General features: G+C 38.8%; 1 protein-coding gene across 3 annotated transcripts in view; it reads left to right on the forward strand.

Annotated features, from left to right (window-relative positions):
- The window catches only part of INVS (inversin), a 128,180-nt gene that overhangs the window by 42,346 nt on the left and 72,179 nt on the right, over positions 1-13,655 (forward strand). The window contains exon 2 of one of the 3 annotated variants that reach the window (XM_037035788.1): positions 6,689-6,759. The exons of the other annotated variants lie outside the window; for them this stretch is intronic. Coding sequence (XP_036891683.1) covers positions 6,754-6,759 — 6 coding nt within the window. The 5' untranslated portion in view covers positions 6,689-6,753. The remainder of the gene's footprint in view (positions 1-6,688; positions 6,760-13,655) is intronic. 3 annotated transcript variants of the gene reach the window in all.

Consider the following 13,655-nt stretch of genomic DNA (forward strand, 5'->3'; position numbering starts at 1 on the left):
TGAGGTGGAGGCAGGTTCAGGTAGATGCTGTGCAGGCGGTGGCTCTGTGTCACACCTGAGGAGGCTTGAGTTTAGAAAACCCCAATCTTACATTAGGACTTTGAGCAAACAGGCCCAACCTTTGTCCCCAAGTGAAGCACTATTTTTATCATTCTGGTCAACAAGTGAATCTACCCTCTGACCTGCAGGGAGATACCATCTCTAGCTTCCAAGGCCACTTACTATGCAGATAGCCTTGAAAAGATTGTCCAGTTCCCAGACATCTAGAAACACTGTGGAGAATGCCTCCCAAGAAGTGTAAGGACCAAAGTACAAAGCTTTGGTCAAGCTTTGAGGGTGATTCCAGAGATTACAGAAATGAGTCCATCTGTTCCTCCAAGTCCTTTTGTCCCTTCCCTTTCTATCTGCAAAGGAAATCTCAACTGCATGCTAAATGTAGGCTTAAATTTTAGATTTTTAAATCTTCCATCCCACAACAAGATAGAAGGCTGAAAGTCAGAATTAGCCTGAAAGTCTTGGACTTACATTCCTTTACACTGAACTAGAAAGGTCCACAGAGGCATTTTCTGTTTATCATTAGGTATTTATTAGTACCCTGAGCAGCTAGCCAAAGCTATTGACCAGAAGAGGGAGAGACTATATATATATATATATATATATATATATATATATATATATACACACCATGATTCTAGCTGCAAGGACCCTATACTCAAGATAAAGCGCATGGGCCGAAACTTGAGTAATCTCATAAGACAGTGTTGGTATGCCGTGTCCTTACAAGAAAGTGAGGTTGTAATTGCTTCTTGGGTGAGAGCAATCATCAAGGGAAACATTTATGTGGGAGCATTTCAGTTTCCATTAATATTCTTCCTCTTAGGTGTTGAGAAGCAGTTATTACATCAGCTTTTTTATTCTGACTTCCTGGTACAAGCCACAAATGTGCACTGAATTAGTGACAGTGGGGGCCTTACCTTGTTCGGGAAGTCATTTCTCAAAGGCAAGCTAGTCTTCCAGGTATTTTACAGGTGCATAATTCCCTGCGTTAAAATCCTTCCTGTCTAAAATGCTCAAAATAGCTACTTTTTTAAATACTGAACCTGCCTAATACATGATAGAATTGAAATTTCAGGTGGGCCTTAATGAAACCGTTAAACTTAGAGAAGAAATGGGAATGGGGAACAGAATTTCAGGCAGTGGTAAGAGATTGAACAAAGACTGAGAGGCAGAAACGGCCATGGCAGTGTTTAGAAACGGAGGAAGTTGATTATACAAGAGAATGAGAGGTGGCTTCGGGTTTTCTATCATAAAAATCTCTTTTTTCCCCTATAATTCTAATTATTTTCATTTTTCTTTTATTATTTCATACTTTCTTTCCTTCTCATTCTTCCCTGTTTTTTCTTTCCCTGTATCATTCATCTATAGCTGACACCTTTCATTTTCACAGAGGAGTCTGTAGACATTACTTACTCATTTGGTGACCTTCAGAACTAAAGAAGTTGCTCCATCTCCCAAGTTTTGTCTTTTCCATTGAATATTCTACTATTAGCTCAACAGAGTTATTCTTGAACTTGGCTCTATTACTGAGCAGACTCATTCATAAATTTAGCCTCCTTGGCCTACCTGGATTTATTGTGGGCGACCAGAAATCCTCCTCAGATGTGCATGACTGCTCTTGGGAGCTCCGAGCTTTACAGCTCTGTTTACTGTCATCTGATTCCAAGCAGAACAATATCTCTTACCCGTTGGCAGTGGAGACTTAAGGCTGTGATTGGGAGTTTGAGCATAAAAGTTATGTGATGGGACCGAAGAGGGTGAAGGCAGGGCCTGCTGGAGGTAATCAGGTAGGTGTTTCACCAGAGCTATAGGCAAAGTAAATCTCGAGTACAAAACATAAAGAACAGGATCTATTTTGGTGAGCTGTGGTGGCGTACCTGCCGGTTACTTTTAATAAAGTAGGTTGTAAGGAGGCTGGATTAGAAAGAACCCCTGCTTTGGGTATTTTGGGGGGGGTTGTAAATTTCATTTTCCTGCCACACTTTCTTGCATTTATTCTCAGTGTTTTATACCACCCATTTCCCTGTAGTTGGGCTTGTTAACCATAGTCTGAAGTAACTTTCTCCTTGGTTGTGAGGGTTTTTTTTTTTTTTAGTTTCCCATGTTTAATCTATCCAAGAAAAATAAGGATAGGTATTAAGCAGCTATATGTTTCTTACTTAAAAAAAACAATACAGCTTGAGTTATAAAAACCCAAAAGAACCTTAAAAGTCATTCTGTGCAGCATTTCCCAAAGCTTTTCCTTAGAACAGTATTCTCACGAAATGTTACATGAAAAATGTGTCTCACTGTCAAATTAGTTTGGGAAATACTGTATGCTCCTTCCTGGAAATTTACTGTGTATGGTAGCAACTTCAAGACTCTGAGAAGTCATATAGTAAAGAAGCCTGTTTATTTTTTTAATCCAGGATTTCTTTTAATCATTTGATCTCAATACATTTTTTTTAGCATAAGCTAATAGCATCTTAGGGAAATGGTGGTTTATAAAACCTTTTGCTAAATACTATTTATGACTTAATTGGATTGCTTTATTTCACAGTTGAGACAGAAGCCCGGAAAGTTGTTCTACTCAACACATCTAAAATCAGCGCCTTCATTACACAAAGTAGAAACTGAACAATACTTATATCCACAGCATTTGATAATGATAATACAGTTGCACTGGTGATAAATGAAAACATTTTATTATTGCTAGAAAAAGCATTACATGCTAACAAAAAGTTGTGTAGTTTGCTGATATTTTAAATAGTTGCAAACTACAGTTCTCTGTTTCATTGGCCTTATAACAATGTCTGATGTTGGTCTCTGGAAATTGGTCAGAACACTGGGTTTTGCAAAACCAGTTCAAGTCTGTCTACAGCCATTGGAAAGGGTGTTTTCTGAAGTTTTTTCTTTTCCTGTGACTCTCACAAAATTCAATTCATTCTACCCTAGAAAGTAATAGATCTTCCTTAAAGAAATGCCCGCCCTAAGGTGATCACAAGAAACCTGTCTTCCCACACCTGATTACATTTATTCCTTCATTTTGCTGTTTTTTTAGCGTGCTTCACATTTTATCCCCAAGATGTTTTATTTTCCAGAAAATATTATATGGTATATAAGAAACACTGTAGGAATTTTTTACTTTTCAGGACTTCATTTTGGATCATGTTTTTGGTCATTACTGTACTTAGCTAAGTCATACTTATTTCTTTCTCTACCATCAAAGAAGATATCCTAGAATTAAATTCTTGAATTGTGCTTGACCTTTCTGCCTGGCAGTCATTTAAATTAGATAGTACCTCCCACTGTCTTAAAATACCTATCATTTGTTAGGAATGCTGCCATTGCCGAGAAAAAACCTGACAATGCGAAGGGAATGTGGGAGGAAGCAAATGCCCAGCATCTGTAATTTTATCATCAAAACTCTGTGTGTAGTTTTTGTTGCTGGAAATAAACATGAATCATGATTGGTGTTAGGGGCTCATGATAGTATCAGAAGTTTTTATGGGCACTCTGCTGGTTGCTTGATACAAGCCGGTATCTTGTGCTGTGTTTTCTCAACTGCCTTTGTAAACACTGTAGCCTTAATAGATCATTTTGAAAGAAGCTACCATCCTGCTGAATGCGTTGGTAGCCTCCTTTCAGGTTTCTGACACATCCTTAATCTGATGCTGAGCTTTGTCATTTGGATCAATAGTAAACCAGATAAGATGTCTTCTACTTGTAAGGCTATGGCTATAAAAGGTATTTGAAAAATAAATTCACTTTTTATGTCCATGCCACAAACCTGGGGAGTACTAATTTGTCATTTGTCTCTCCATCTGTCTGTAAACAGTCAGTTAAATTGGTTATTGATAAAGGTGAATTATACTTGAAACCAGAGTAATATAGAAATAAACTTCATAATAAATGTCTTAGATTCCTACAAAAAGGTGACATCCATTTTTTAAAAAAAGATGGCATAAGAACTTTAATCTTTATATTAGAATAACTCATTTAGTGTTGTTTTCTATTCTAAATCATCATTAATAACAATATAATTATAAATAATACTTTACAAACTATTTTATGTATATTATTTAATCTTCATAATCTTTATAGCATAACTATCTTTTATAACTTGTAATGCATTTGTTATTTATTCAAAAAGTATTTATTTAATACCTGCTATATATATAAGGCAAAGTGCTAGGTACTCTAGATTCTACATACAAAAAACTTGGTGATAATAGAAGAGGTTAGAATTGTAACATTCTAGGGTTAGAAGAAATTCTAGAATATCATCTTCACATTTATCATTTTACAGAAACTAAATTCCAGCCTATTTGCAACTCATGGTCAACCAGCTATTTCGTGGCATTATTTTTTTATCTTTAGATTTTTTTTTGGAATTTGTATTTCCCCATCTGTGAGATAACAATAATTCTGGCTTTCATAATGGTGCTATTTTGAATATTAATTAAGGTGTTATTATGTGACATTTCACAGTTTTAAGTGCCATGTGAGGATGAGAAACATCCCTTGAAGATTAGAGGCAGGAAGAGAGTATATCAAATGTAAACCATGGTTTGTGAGATGTAGCCTGGTCACTGTTTTCTTCTTTATATTTCTCTTTAGTTTTTAAATGTCTTTAATAAATATGTTACATAAAAATTAAGGTTTTTTTCTTGATTTCTTTTAACTTTATGTTTTACCATGATTTCGGATTTACAGAAAAGTTGTAAGAATATACAAAGAATTCTCATGTATCCTTTACCTGGACTCTCCATTTGTGCACATTTAACCACACATGCTTTACCCTTCTCTCTCAGAATATGTGAGTGTGTAGACACTGTCTTCTGAACCAGTGGTCCCCAACCTTTTTGGCACCAGGAACCAGTTTCATGGAAGACAATTTTTCCGTGGATGGGGGCGGTACGAGGTGCTGGGAATGATTGGAGCACATTACATTCAAGTTCACCTTCTGCTGTGCAGCCCAGTTCCTAAGTTGGGGAGCCCTGTTTTAAACCATATGGAGTAAGTGACAGATGTGATACTCTTTTGCACCCAAATCTTTAGTGCATATTTCCTAAAAGCCTGGGTATTCTTACATAACTACAGTTCAATGATCAAAATCAGGCAATTAACATAAACACTGTAATCCATGAACCCAATTTAGATTTTGGCAATTTTCTCAGTGATAATGTCATCTACGTAAAAGAAAATCCAGGATCAGGCATTGCATTCAATTGTTACATCTTTTAGTCTTCATTAATCTGCACTGGTTCCTCAGTCTTGTGTGCACATGTGCTACGTGCACAGTTGGTGACACTGACATTCTCTAAGAGTACAGGCAATTACATTGTCTTTCGTTTTGGATTTATCTGATGTTTTCTGGTATTTAATTCGGGTTATGCACTTTTTTAAAAGATTTATTTATTTATTTATTTATCTTTAGAGGGGAAGGAGAGAGGGAGAGAAACATTCAATGTATGGTTGCCGTTCGTGCATCCCCTACTGGGAGTTGGCCTGCAGGGGACCAGCCTGCAACCCAGGCATGTGCCCTGACTGGGAATCGAACCTGGATCCTCTGGTTCACAGGCCTGTGCTCAATCCGCTGAGCTACACCAGCCAGGGCAGGTTATGTACTTTTGGTAAGAATACCACAGGGGTCATGCTGTGTTCTTGGTGCATCAGTCAGAAAGTGCTTGGTGATGCTAACTTTGGTTGCTTGGTACTGCACTGCAACATTACGGTTTTTCCTTCGTGAATAGCTCATTTGAAACCATGGAAATATCCTGCTACTTCTCAAGCTTTTACCCACTAGTGTTAGCATCCTTTGATCACTCCCACCTAAATTAGTTATTATCATGATGATTACCAAGTTGCAAAAATTATTTTTAAAATTACTGCTTATTGTTCCACATCTAAAATTTGATGTCTGGTTTGATGGAAACAATAAAAATAACCTCTCACATTAAACAAAAAAGCCAAGAAGGAATGGAAGACATTGCACCAAGATGCTAACAGAGCTTAAGCTTGGCTTAGGGTAGGAGACCTGTCTATGACCTTTCTTCTTTATTTTCCCAATTTTCAATAATTTTCCAAATTTTGAATGCATATCTAGTATGTAATTCACAACTTTTGAATGGCTTTTTTAAAAACTTACAAAGTCAGGCTATTTTTTAAAATATTTTATTTATTTATTTTTAGAGAAAGGGGAAGAGAGGGAGAGAAACATCAAATGTGTGGTTGCCTCTCACGCGCCCCCTACTGGGGACCTGGCCTGCAACCCAGGCATGTGTCCTGACTGGGAATTGAACTGGCAATCATTTGGTTTGCAGGCCAGCGCTCAATCCACTGAGCCACACCAGTCAGGTTGAAAGGCTTTCTAAAATGCATGTTTGTTTATTTCCAGTTGGCATGCAAAGAGCTTGAGGTAGATACTAAAATATTGATTTAACAATTGTGATGTGCTTAAACTCCGAACACCTGTTAGAGCAGAATTAAGACACAGCTGTGGCAAACAGGTTGGTACCTACCCTGGAATAAGTAACAAAATGACACAACAAAAATAATATTTAATTTGCACATCTTTCTTTCACACTCCAACCACTAAACCTTCGCACTATTTTTTACTAACTCAGTTTCTTTTCTCTTCGCTTCAAAGGGAAAGGGACTAGAATGGTGGCACGAAGATGAGAAGCAGTACAAAGTTCAGGGACTGATTTGTAGATGGAGGTAGGTTGTGATATGATTTCTAAAAGATGGTTCTATTTGAGACCAGAAGACTCAATTTGACTCAAGTATTACCACTGTGAGGACCTTGGCTACCATTCTGAAAACAGGTAAAAATTATTAAGTCAGATTACTAGTTAGTGCTCAGCATTTAACGAGAACGTTTAATGTATGGCCTAAATGTGATTCATTAGAAATTTCTTAGTTTAATCAAATTTATTTATACATTTGTGTGCACGTTTATCTTTTCCATTATCTAAGAAATCACATCCACAGTGTGGAACTGAAGTAGAAAAGGCAACAGATGGATTCAATCAGTTGTTTGAAATAGTTCCCCCAAAGGCACATATCTTAGCAGAGTAGATGAATTGATTTTTTTAAACTACATGTTAGTATCAATAGAACTAAGGTACATTGTTGAAAAACTAAAGATGGGGCCAACCACATAATTTGGGGTGCTACAAAGGAACCGGGGAGTAAACAAGACTTGTTGCATTTAATTTCTGAATTTAACATTAAAACGTGGTTTCTAAATTAACTACTTGCAGTGTTACCCAGAAGGCAGGTGAGGATCAGTGAGGAGAACAGGCCAGGCAGATCGCATGGACATGAGACAGTGACAGCAATGAAGAGCGAATTCTTTATTGTTCTATATCTAAACAAGCATGGTCAAATAAAAAATTGTTTTATTTACAAAGACTACTTTTATGACAAGAGGAGAGCCATAGTAGTAGCACAAAAAGAAGCCAGTATTTATTGAGCCCTTTCGTTAACCAGTCACTGTGGTTTTTTACTGGTGGGGAATCTGAGACTTTGAGCAGTAACATGCTCCCAGTTAGTACAGCCAGCAAAGTAGCCAGGTCTGAATGATTCCAAAAAATATTCTCATTTAATGATACCATACTGCCTCCTCATCAGTTAACATTTCTGGTTCCACTAAAGCTTGAACTTCATTATGCTAGGAAAATGAATTTTCCTATCAGAAAAAAAAAGGAAATAGATTCAAAAACTGTCACCTTGTGTTATAAAGTAAAAAGTGAACAAATGGGATTACATCAAAATAAAAAGCTTCCATGTAGCAAAAGAAACCATCAACAAAATGAAAAGGGAATTCACTGTATGGGAGAACATATTTATTTGGGAGAACATATTCATATGGGAGAACATATATATATTTGCTAATGATAGATCTTATAAGGGGTTAATCTCCAAAATATATGAGGAACTTATATGTCTTAATGCAAGGAAGACAAACAATCCAATTTAAAAATGGGCAAAGGACCTGAATAGATACTTCTCTGAAGAGGACATACAGATGGCCAAAAAAATATATGAAAAAATGCTCAATGTCACTAATCATCAGAAAGATGCAAATTCAAACCACAGTGAGATACTACCTCACACCTGTCAGAATGGCTCCAACCAGTAAATCAACAAAGTGCGGGCCAGGATGTGGAGAAAGGGGAGCCCTTGGGCACTGTTGGCGGGGATGCAGACTGGGGCCGCCACTGTGAAAAACAGTATGGAGTTTCCTCAAACAATTAAAAATGGAACTGCCTTTTGACCCAGTGATCCCACTTCTGGGAATATATTCTAGGAATCCTGAAACCCCAGTTCAAAGGATATATGCACTGCTATGTTAATAGCAACATTGCTCACAGTAACCAAGATCTGCAAACAGCCCAAGTGACCATCAATAAATGAATGGATTTTAAAAGCTGTGGTATATTTACACGATAGAATACTGAATGACCGTAAAAAAGGAAATACTAACCTTTGGTGACAGCATGGATGGACCTGGAGATTATTATGCTAAGTGAAATAAGCCGGTCAGAGAAAGACAAATCCCATATCATCTCAATTATATGTAGAATCTAATGAACAAAAGAAACTGACAAACAAGATACAAACAGAGGTATGGATGCATGGAACAGACTGACAGCTGTCAGAGGGGAGGGGGGAGGGGATATTGGATGAAAGAAGGTGAAGGGATCAGCCAAAGAACATATATGGACAGCCCATGGACACAGACAAGTGTGGTGATGGCGGAGGGAAGGGGGAAGCAGGGGTGCGAGGGAGGAAAGTGAGCAAAGAGGGGGAAATGGAGACATCTGCAATAAGAGTGTCAACAATAAACATAATAAATTAATAAATAAAACCTCTCAAATGCCACAAACCCCAGATGAGCAGCATCCGGCCTTGGCGTGCCCCGTGCCCCTTGCTCAGCAGCCCAGGCCTGGCACCGGTGGCAGCTGGCTCTGTTCATGGCGTGGCCTTTCCCAGGCACCTCCAAGCCCAGCACACACACCAAAAAAAGTAAACATATTAGAAATGGTTGTTCTTGAAGCAGCTATATTAAAAATACATTTAGCTTTGAAGTAGCTGTAAAGAGTGGTTCTGCTGCTTCTTTGAATCATGGACTCAAAGAACTTGAAGCTGGAAGAGTCATCGGATCATAATACAACCTTCCCGTTTTTTCACTTGGTGGGAACCGGCTAGCGGAAATTCAGTGGGTGAGGGTCATCTGGCTGAGACCTCTCTGGTGTTGCCGCCTATTTAAATGTTTCAGTACTGCTTCAGAAACCTCAAGGAAGAAGTCTGCACCCCTCTCGTCGTCATCGACTCCCTGCTTACCTTTGGCTTCTACTCTGCCCTCCGGCATGCTGATTATTTACAGCCTTTTTTCTAGTCACCTCTTTCTCCCCATCGTTCCCCACGCACACATTGCCCCTGCATATCCAGCCTCCGTCCCCCTGAAGGTGGCTTAATTGTATGCACACTTTGAAGAAGCCTTTATCAGCCCCTTCAAGTCTGGGTTACATACTGCATCTTCGGAGTTTTTATCACCATGTGTCCTTATATAGGATTTATCTCATTCATTGTGTTACAATAGGGAATGGCTCTCACAAATGGCTTTACCCTATTGTAGCCAAAGTGAGACACAATGTGGGAACTACTGCACTGTGTAATAAGTGGATACAAGAGACTCAATATACCCAACAAATGTTGGCTTTAGAATTTCTATATATGAAGAGCTTACATGGGGACAAATAATTGGAAGGAGTAGAAATAAGACCCAAAGCTATCTTTGTTTAGTACTTTACATAAAATTCAGAAAATATCTATTTTCTGAATCTATCTGTATCTACTTCTGTGTCTATCTATACAACTGCCATCTTCACAGATTCTTTCCTGATCTGACTTTTTCCCCCTCACCACTGAAGGCCTAAAGTACATCCTCTATTCTTCCTGTCTCTGTGGTTGTTTTTTGTATTTGTTAATGCACTTTCCTTACCACCCCATTGCTTATACTATATATTTTATTGTATATGAGTGTACATCTGTATTTCAATTATTTTTGTAAAGCTTCCAAAACTCTTAGCATATTGTCTGAGTTAGAGTAATTACATAGTAAATAACTAGTGAATCTTGAATGAAGATTGAATTAGGTCCATACTTCTTCATTGTGATACCATTTTGAATCACCTGCAGAGCATGGAAGAAATGTTAACTCTAAAGTCTCAGGAATTCTGACTTCATTAACTTGGGATAGAACATGCATTTTTTTTTTTGGTGGTTTGTTGTTGTTGGTGGTGGTGGTGTTGTTAATTGTTTTTTTAAGCTCTTCAGGGTTGAGGACTCTGACATCAGGTTCTTTGTACAAACAATGATTCTCAAAGTGTGGACTCCTGAACCTGGCAGCACCAGCATTCACAGAGGCTTCCTTGAAACGTAGATCGTTAGACCCTGCACCAGAGCTAGTGAGTGAAAAGCTCAGGGAAAGACTCGGCAGTCTGTGTTTTCAAGTGCTCTAGATGATTCCAAAGCATGATAGAATTTGAGAATTACTGACTTCAGATAAATGTGTGCCTATCAATAAAATACCAACTATGAGAAACAAAATACATTTTATAACTATCCCCAAAGGTTGTGACAAATTAAAGGACCATTCTAAATAAAAGAGGGTCCCTCACAAGCACAAGCATCACAACATTTTATAACTTTTTTTTTCTTTTAGAGAGGAAGGGAAGCAGAAAGAGAAGCAGAGAAACATCAGTGTGTGGTTGCTCTTATGTGCCCCCAACTGGGGACCAGGCCCGTAACCCAGGCGTGTGCCCTGACTGGGAATCAAACCGGGGACCCTTTGGTTTTCATGCCTGTACTGAATCCACTGAGCCACACCTTATAACTTTTTTAAACATTTACTTTTTTTATGAAACATTCTCCTTGGTAGGTACTGATTTTCATAATGCTGTAAATAAAATATGCTATATTAGGCAGGAAGTGCACATGAAGCCCTGGCTGGTGTGGCTCAGTGGATTGATCACCAGCCTGCAAACCAAAGGGTTGCAGGTTCGATTCTCAGTCAGGGTCTCCAATAGGAGGGCGTGTGAGAGGCAACTAATTAATGTTTCTCTCCATCTCTTTTTCCCTCCTTTCCCCTCTGTCTAAAAATAAAATAAAATCTTTTAAAAAAAGGAAAAGCACGTGAAAAGCCTGGCATTGGGTAAGGAAGCTTCAGAGTCGAGGATACTGTTCCACGGTTTCTCAGACAAAAGCCCGTCTGCCTTTTTTGTGGACAGTACCATTTGCTCGTTCCGTTGTGCCGTTTGACTCTGCCCCACTTGATAGCTCTGTCTGTTCCTGTGAAAACCAAGCTGGTGGATAGAGCCGAGGCTTGGAGGAGGCACTGGGGAGAGATATGAGAAGAGTTCAGCCACAGAGCAACTAAAGATGTTGCCTTTCCTTCGTCAAATCCTTTTTGAGAGCCGGGATCTGTTTTAAGCCAGAGAGATGTTCTTGGCTGATGCCTTGTCTGGCTGCTCTGCCAGATGGATGAACATCTTACACTTGGAAAATAACAAATAAAGCTCCTTTTCTGTCTTTGAAATGTCATTCTTAGCCTTTCCCTAGGGAATTATAAGATGGCTTTTAAAAAGTTTTTAAAGATTTGCTTAAGATGGCAGGTTAGTAATGTGATTACCGTCGTAGGCTGAGAATGAGGAATTTTATCTGTGAACACAGCATATAGGCTTGACAATCAGACATTTAAGGAAAGAGAAAGGCTATCTGTGACTGGGGAAAGCAGCGCAGATTCAGTTTCATTTCTACAGCCCAGTGAAGTCAATGTCATTCAAAAACTTGGTTTTTGTAGCTATTTGCTTTCCTATAAAGATTTATATTAAATAAAAGTCCAAGAAACCCAAGCACAACTAGACAAGACCAAAACCAATTTAGACAAGAAAGTGATCCAAGTAGATCAGAATAACGTGGAAGGGTCCTTGTCCTTGCCAGTCCATTTGTACTCTGTATTTGATATGATAGCGGTACCTCATGGTCTGGATAAAAGAACAGTAATCCGGTATTGGACTGATTGCATTGTGCTGAGCTATTTGTGTGGATATTTATGAGACTGACACGCTGCCTGCTGTGCTCAGAGGGCACCTTTGGATATTTAAATTATGTTTTTATTTTAGTTAGGATGTGGAGGTGCACTTTTCCAGTTTTATGTACTTTCATGTATGCCAGGAATTGCTGTCTTTGGGTAAAACAGTTGAAGCAACTATTAATATTGATGATTCATAACCCTGTATCTTGAATCTAGCCATTTCTTCTAGTCTTCAGATCCACACATACACTTTTTTTTTCTATACATCTTTATATAGATTTCCCTCACATGCCCCAAACTCCACGTTAAAAAAACAGAACTCATAAATCTTCATCCTCTATCTCTATTTTTTCTTCCATTTTTATAGTTGGTGGCACCATTTTCCATCTTCTACTCATTCAGGAGTCCTCGTATCTATTTCACTAATCTGTCTCCTTATTTTCATTCAGCTCTTCTGCATTGGTGTAGTAACCCCCTAACTAGCTCCCAGCCTAAAGATTGGATCCCTTTAAACCAATACTTCACAGAGCCTCCATATATTTTCTAAAGACACAGATCCACTCATGTCATTTCCTTCTTAGGCTCTTCATTGGCTCTCCACTACCCAGAGATTCAATTTGAGACTTTACCATGCTGTTTGAGATTCTCCATTTGCTAGCCCCTCTGGTCATATTTCTCACTTCTTCATACCCTGCATTTCATACTACAATAATATAGAATTACTTTCAGGATCAGGGATTTGGTTTTACCCTACAAGCTAAGAAGTTACTCCTCTTTCTGTTTTGTGGAAGCTGACAATAAACATGAGATCCAGCATCAGAAACTGTTCACAGGAGCAGTCTCTGTTTCTTACTACTTTTTTACTACTGTTAGCACAAAGCAAAAACCTATATGTTTACATTGGTTTCCTTTGCCCCCAGGAACCATGGGGAAGGTGCAGAAGGCCCAGACAGACACTGCACACACACAGTGGGTTTTATCATAGCTGAGGAACATTGACCTTCAAGACTCTACTGCTTTTATAAGTAAGCAGTAAGTCCAGAGGAAAGCACGACCTCACCCCCCAAGATGATGGTTGTAAACATGGCCTAGACGGTGCCTAGGTAAAGAGTGGTTTGCATTCTTGGCCTAACAGCATGCAGGGATGATCAGGACCAATGGTAAATGCCTTTTCCAACAATCCATCCCTTAGCCCGATCAGGGGTGTCCCTCCTGCAGCCCATGGGCCGAATGCAGCTCAGGCCAGCTATGAATGCGGCCCCACACAAAATCGTAAATTTACTTAAAACATTATAAGAGTATTTTGTGGTTACATGTCACAGTGTATTTAATGTGTGGCCCAGAGACGCCAAAAGGTTGAACATCTCTGTGACGTATTCTTGACATGATCATGCCATTTGGTCAGGATGAGAACAACCTGCTGCATTGTCCGAACTGTGCTCCTTAGTATCCTGGACTAAGTCGACTGCGAATAAGCACCATCGGAGATAGTGTATCCTACCATATACAA

Source organism: Sturnira hondurensis, unplaced genomic scaffold (assembly GCF_014824575.4).
Source record: "Sturnira hondurensis isolate 20B ecotype Veracruz unplaced genomic scaffold, ASM1482457v3 Scaffold0022566, whole genome shotgun sequence".
Lineage (NCBI taxonomy): Eukaryota > Metazoa > Chordata > Mammalia > Chiroptera > Phyllostomidae > Sturnira > Sturnira hondurensis.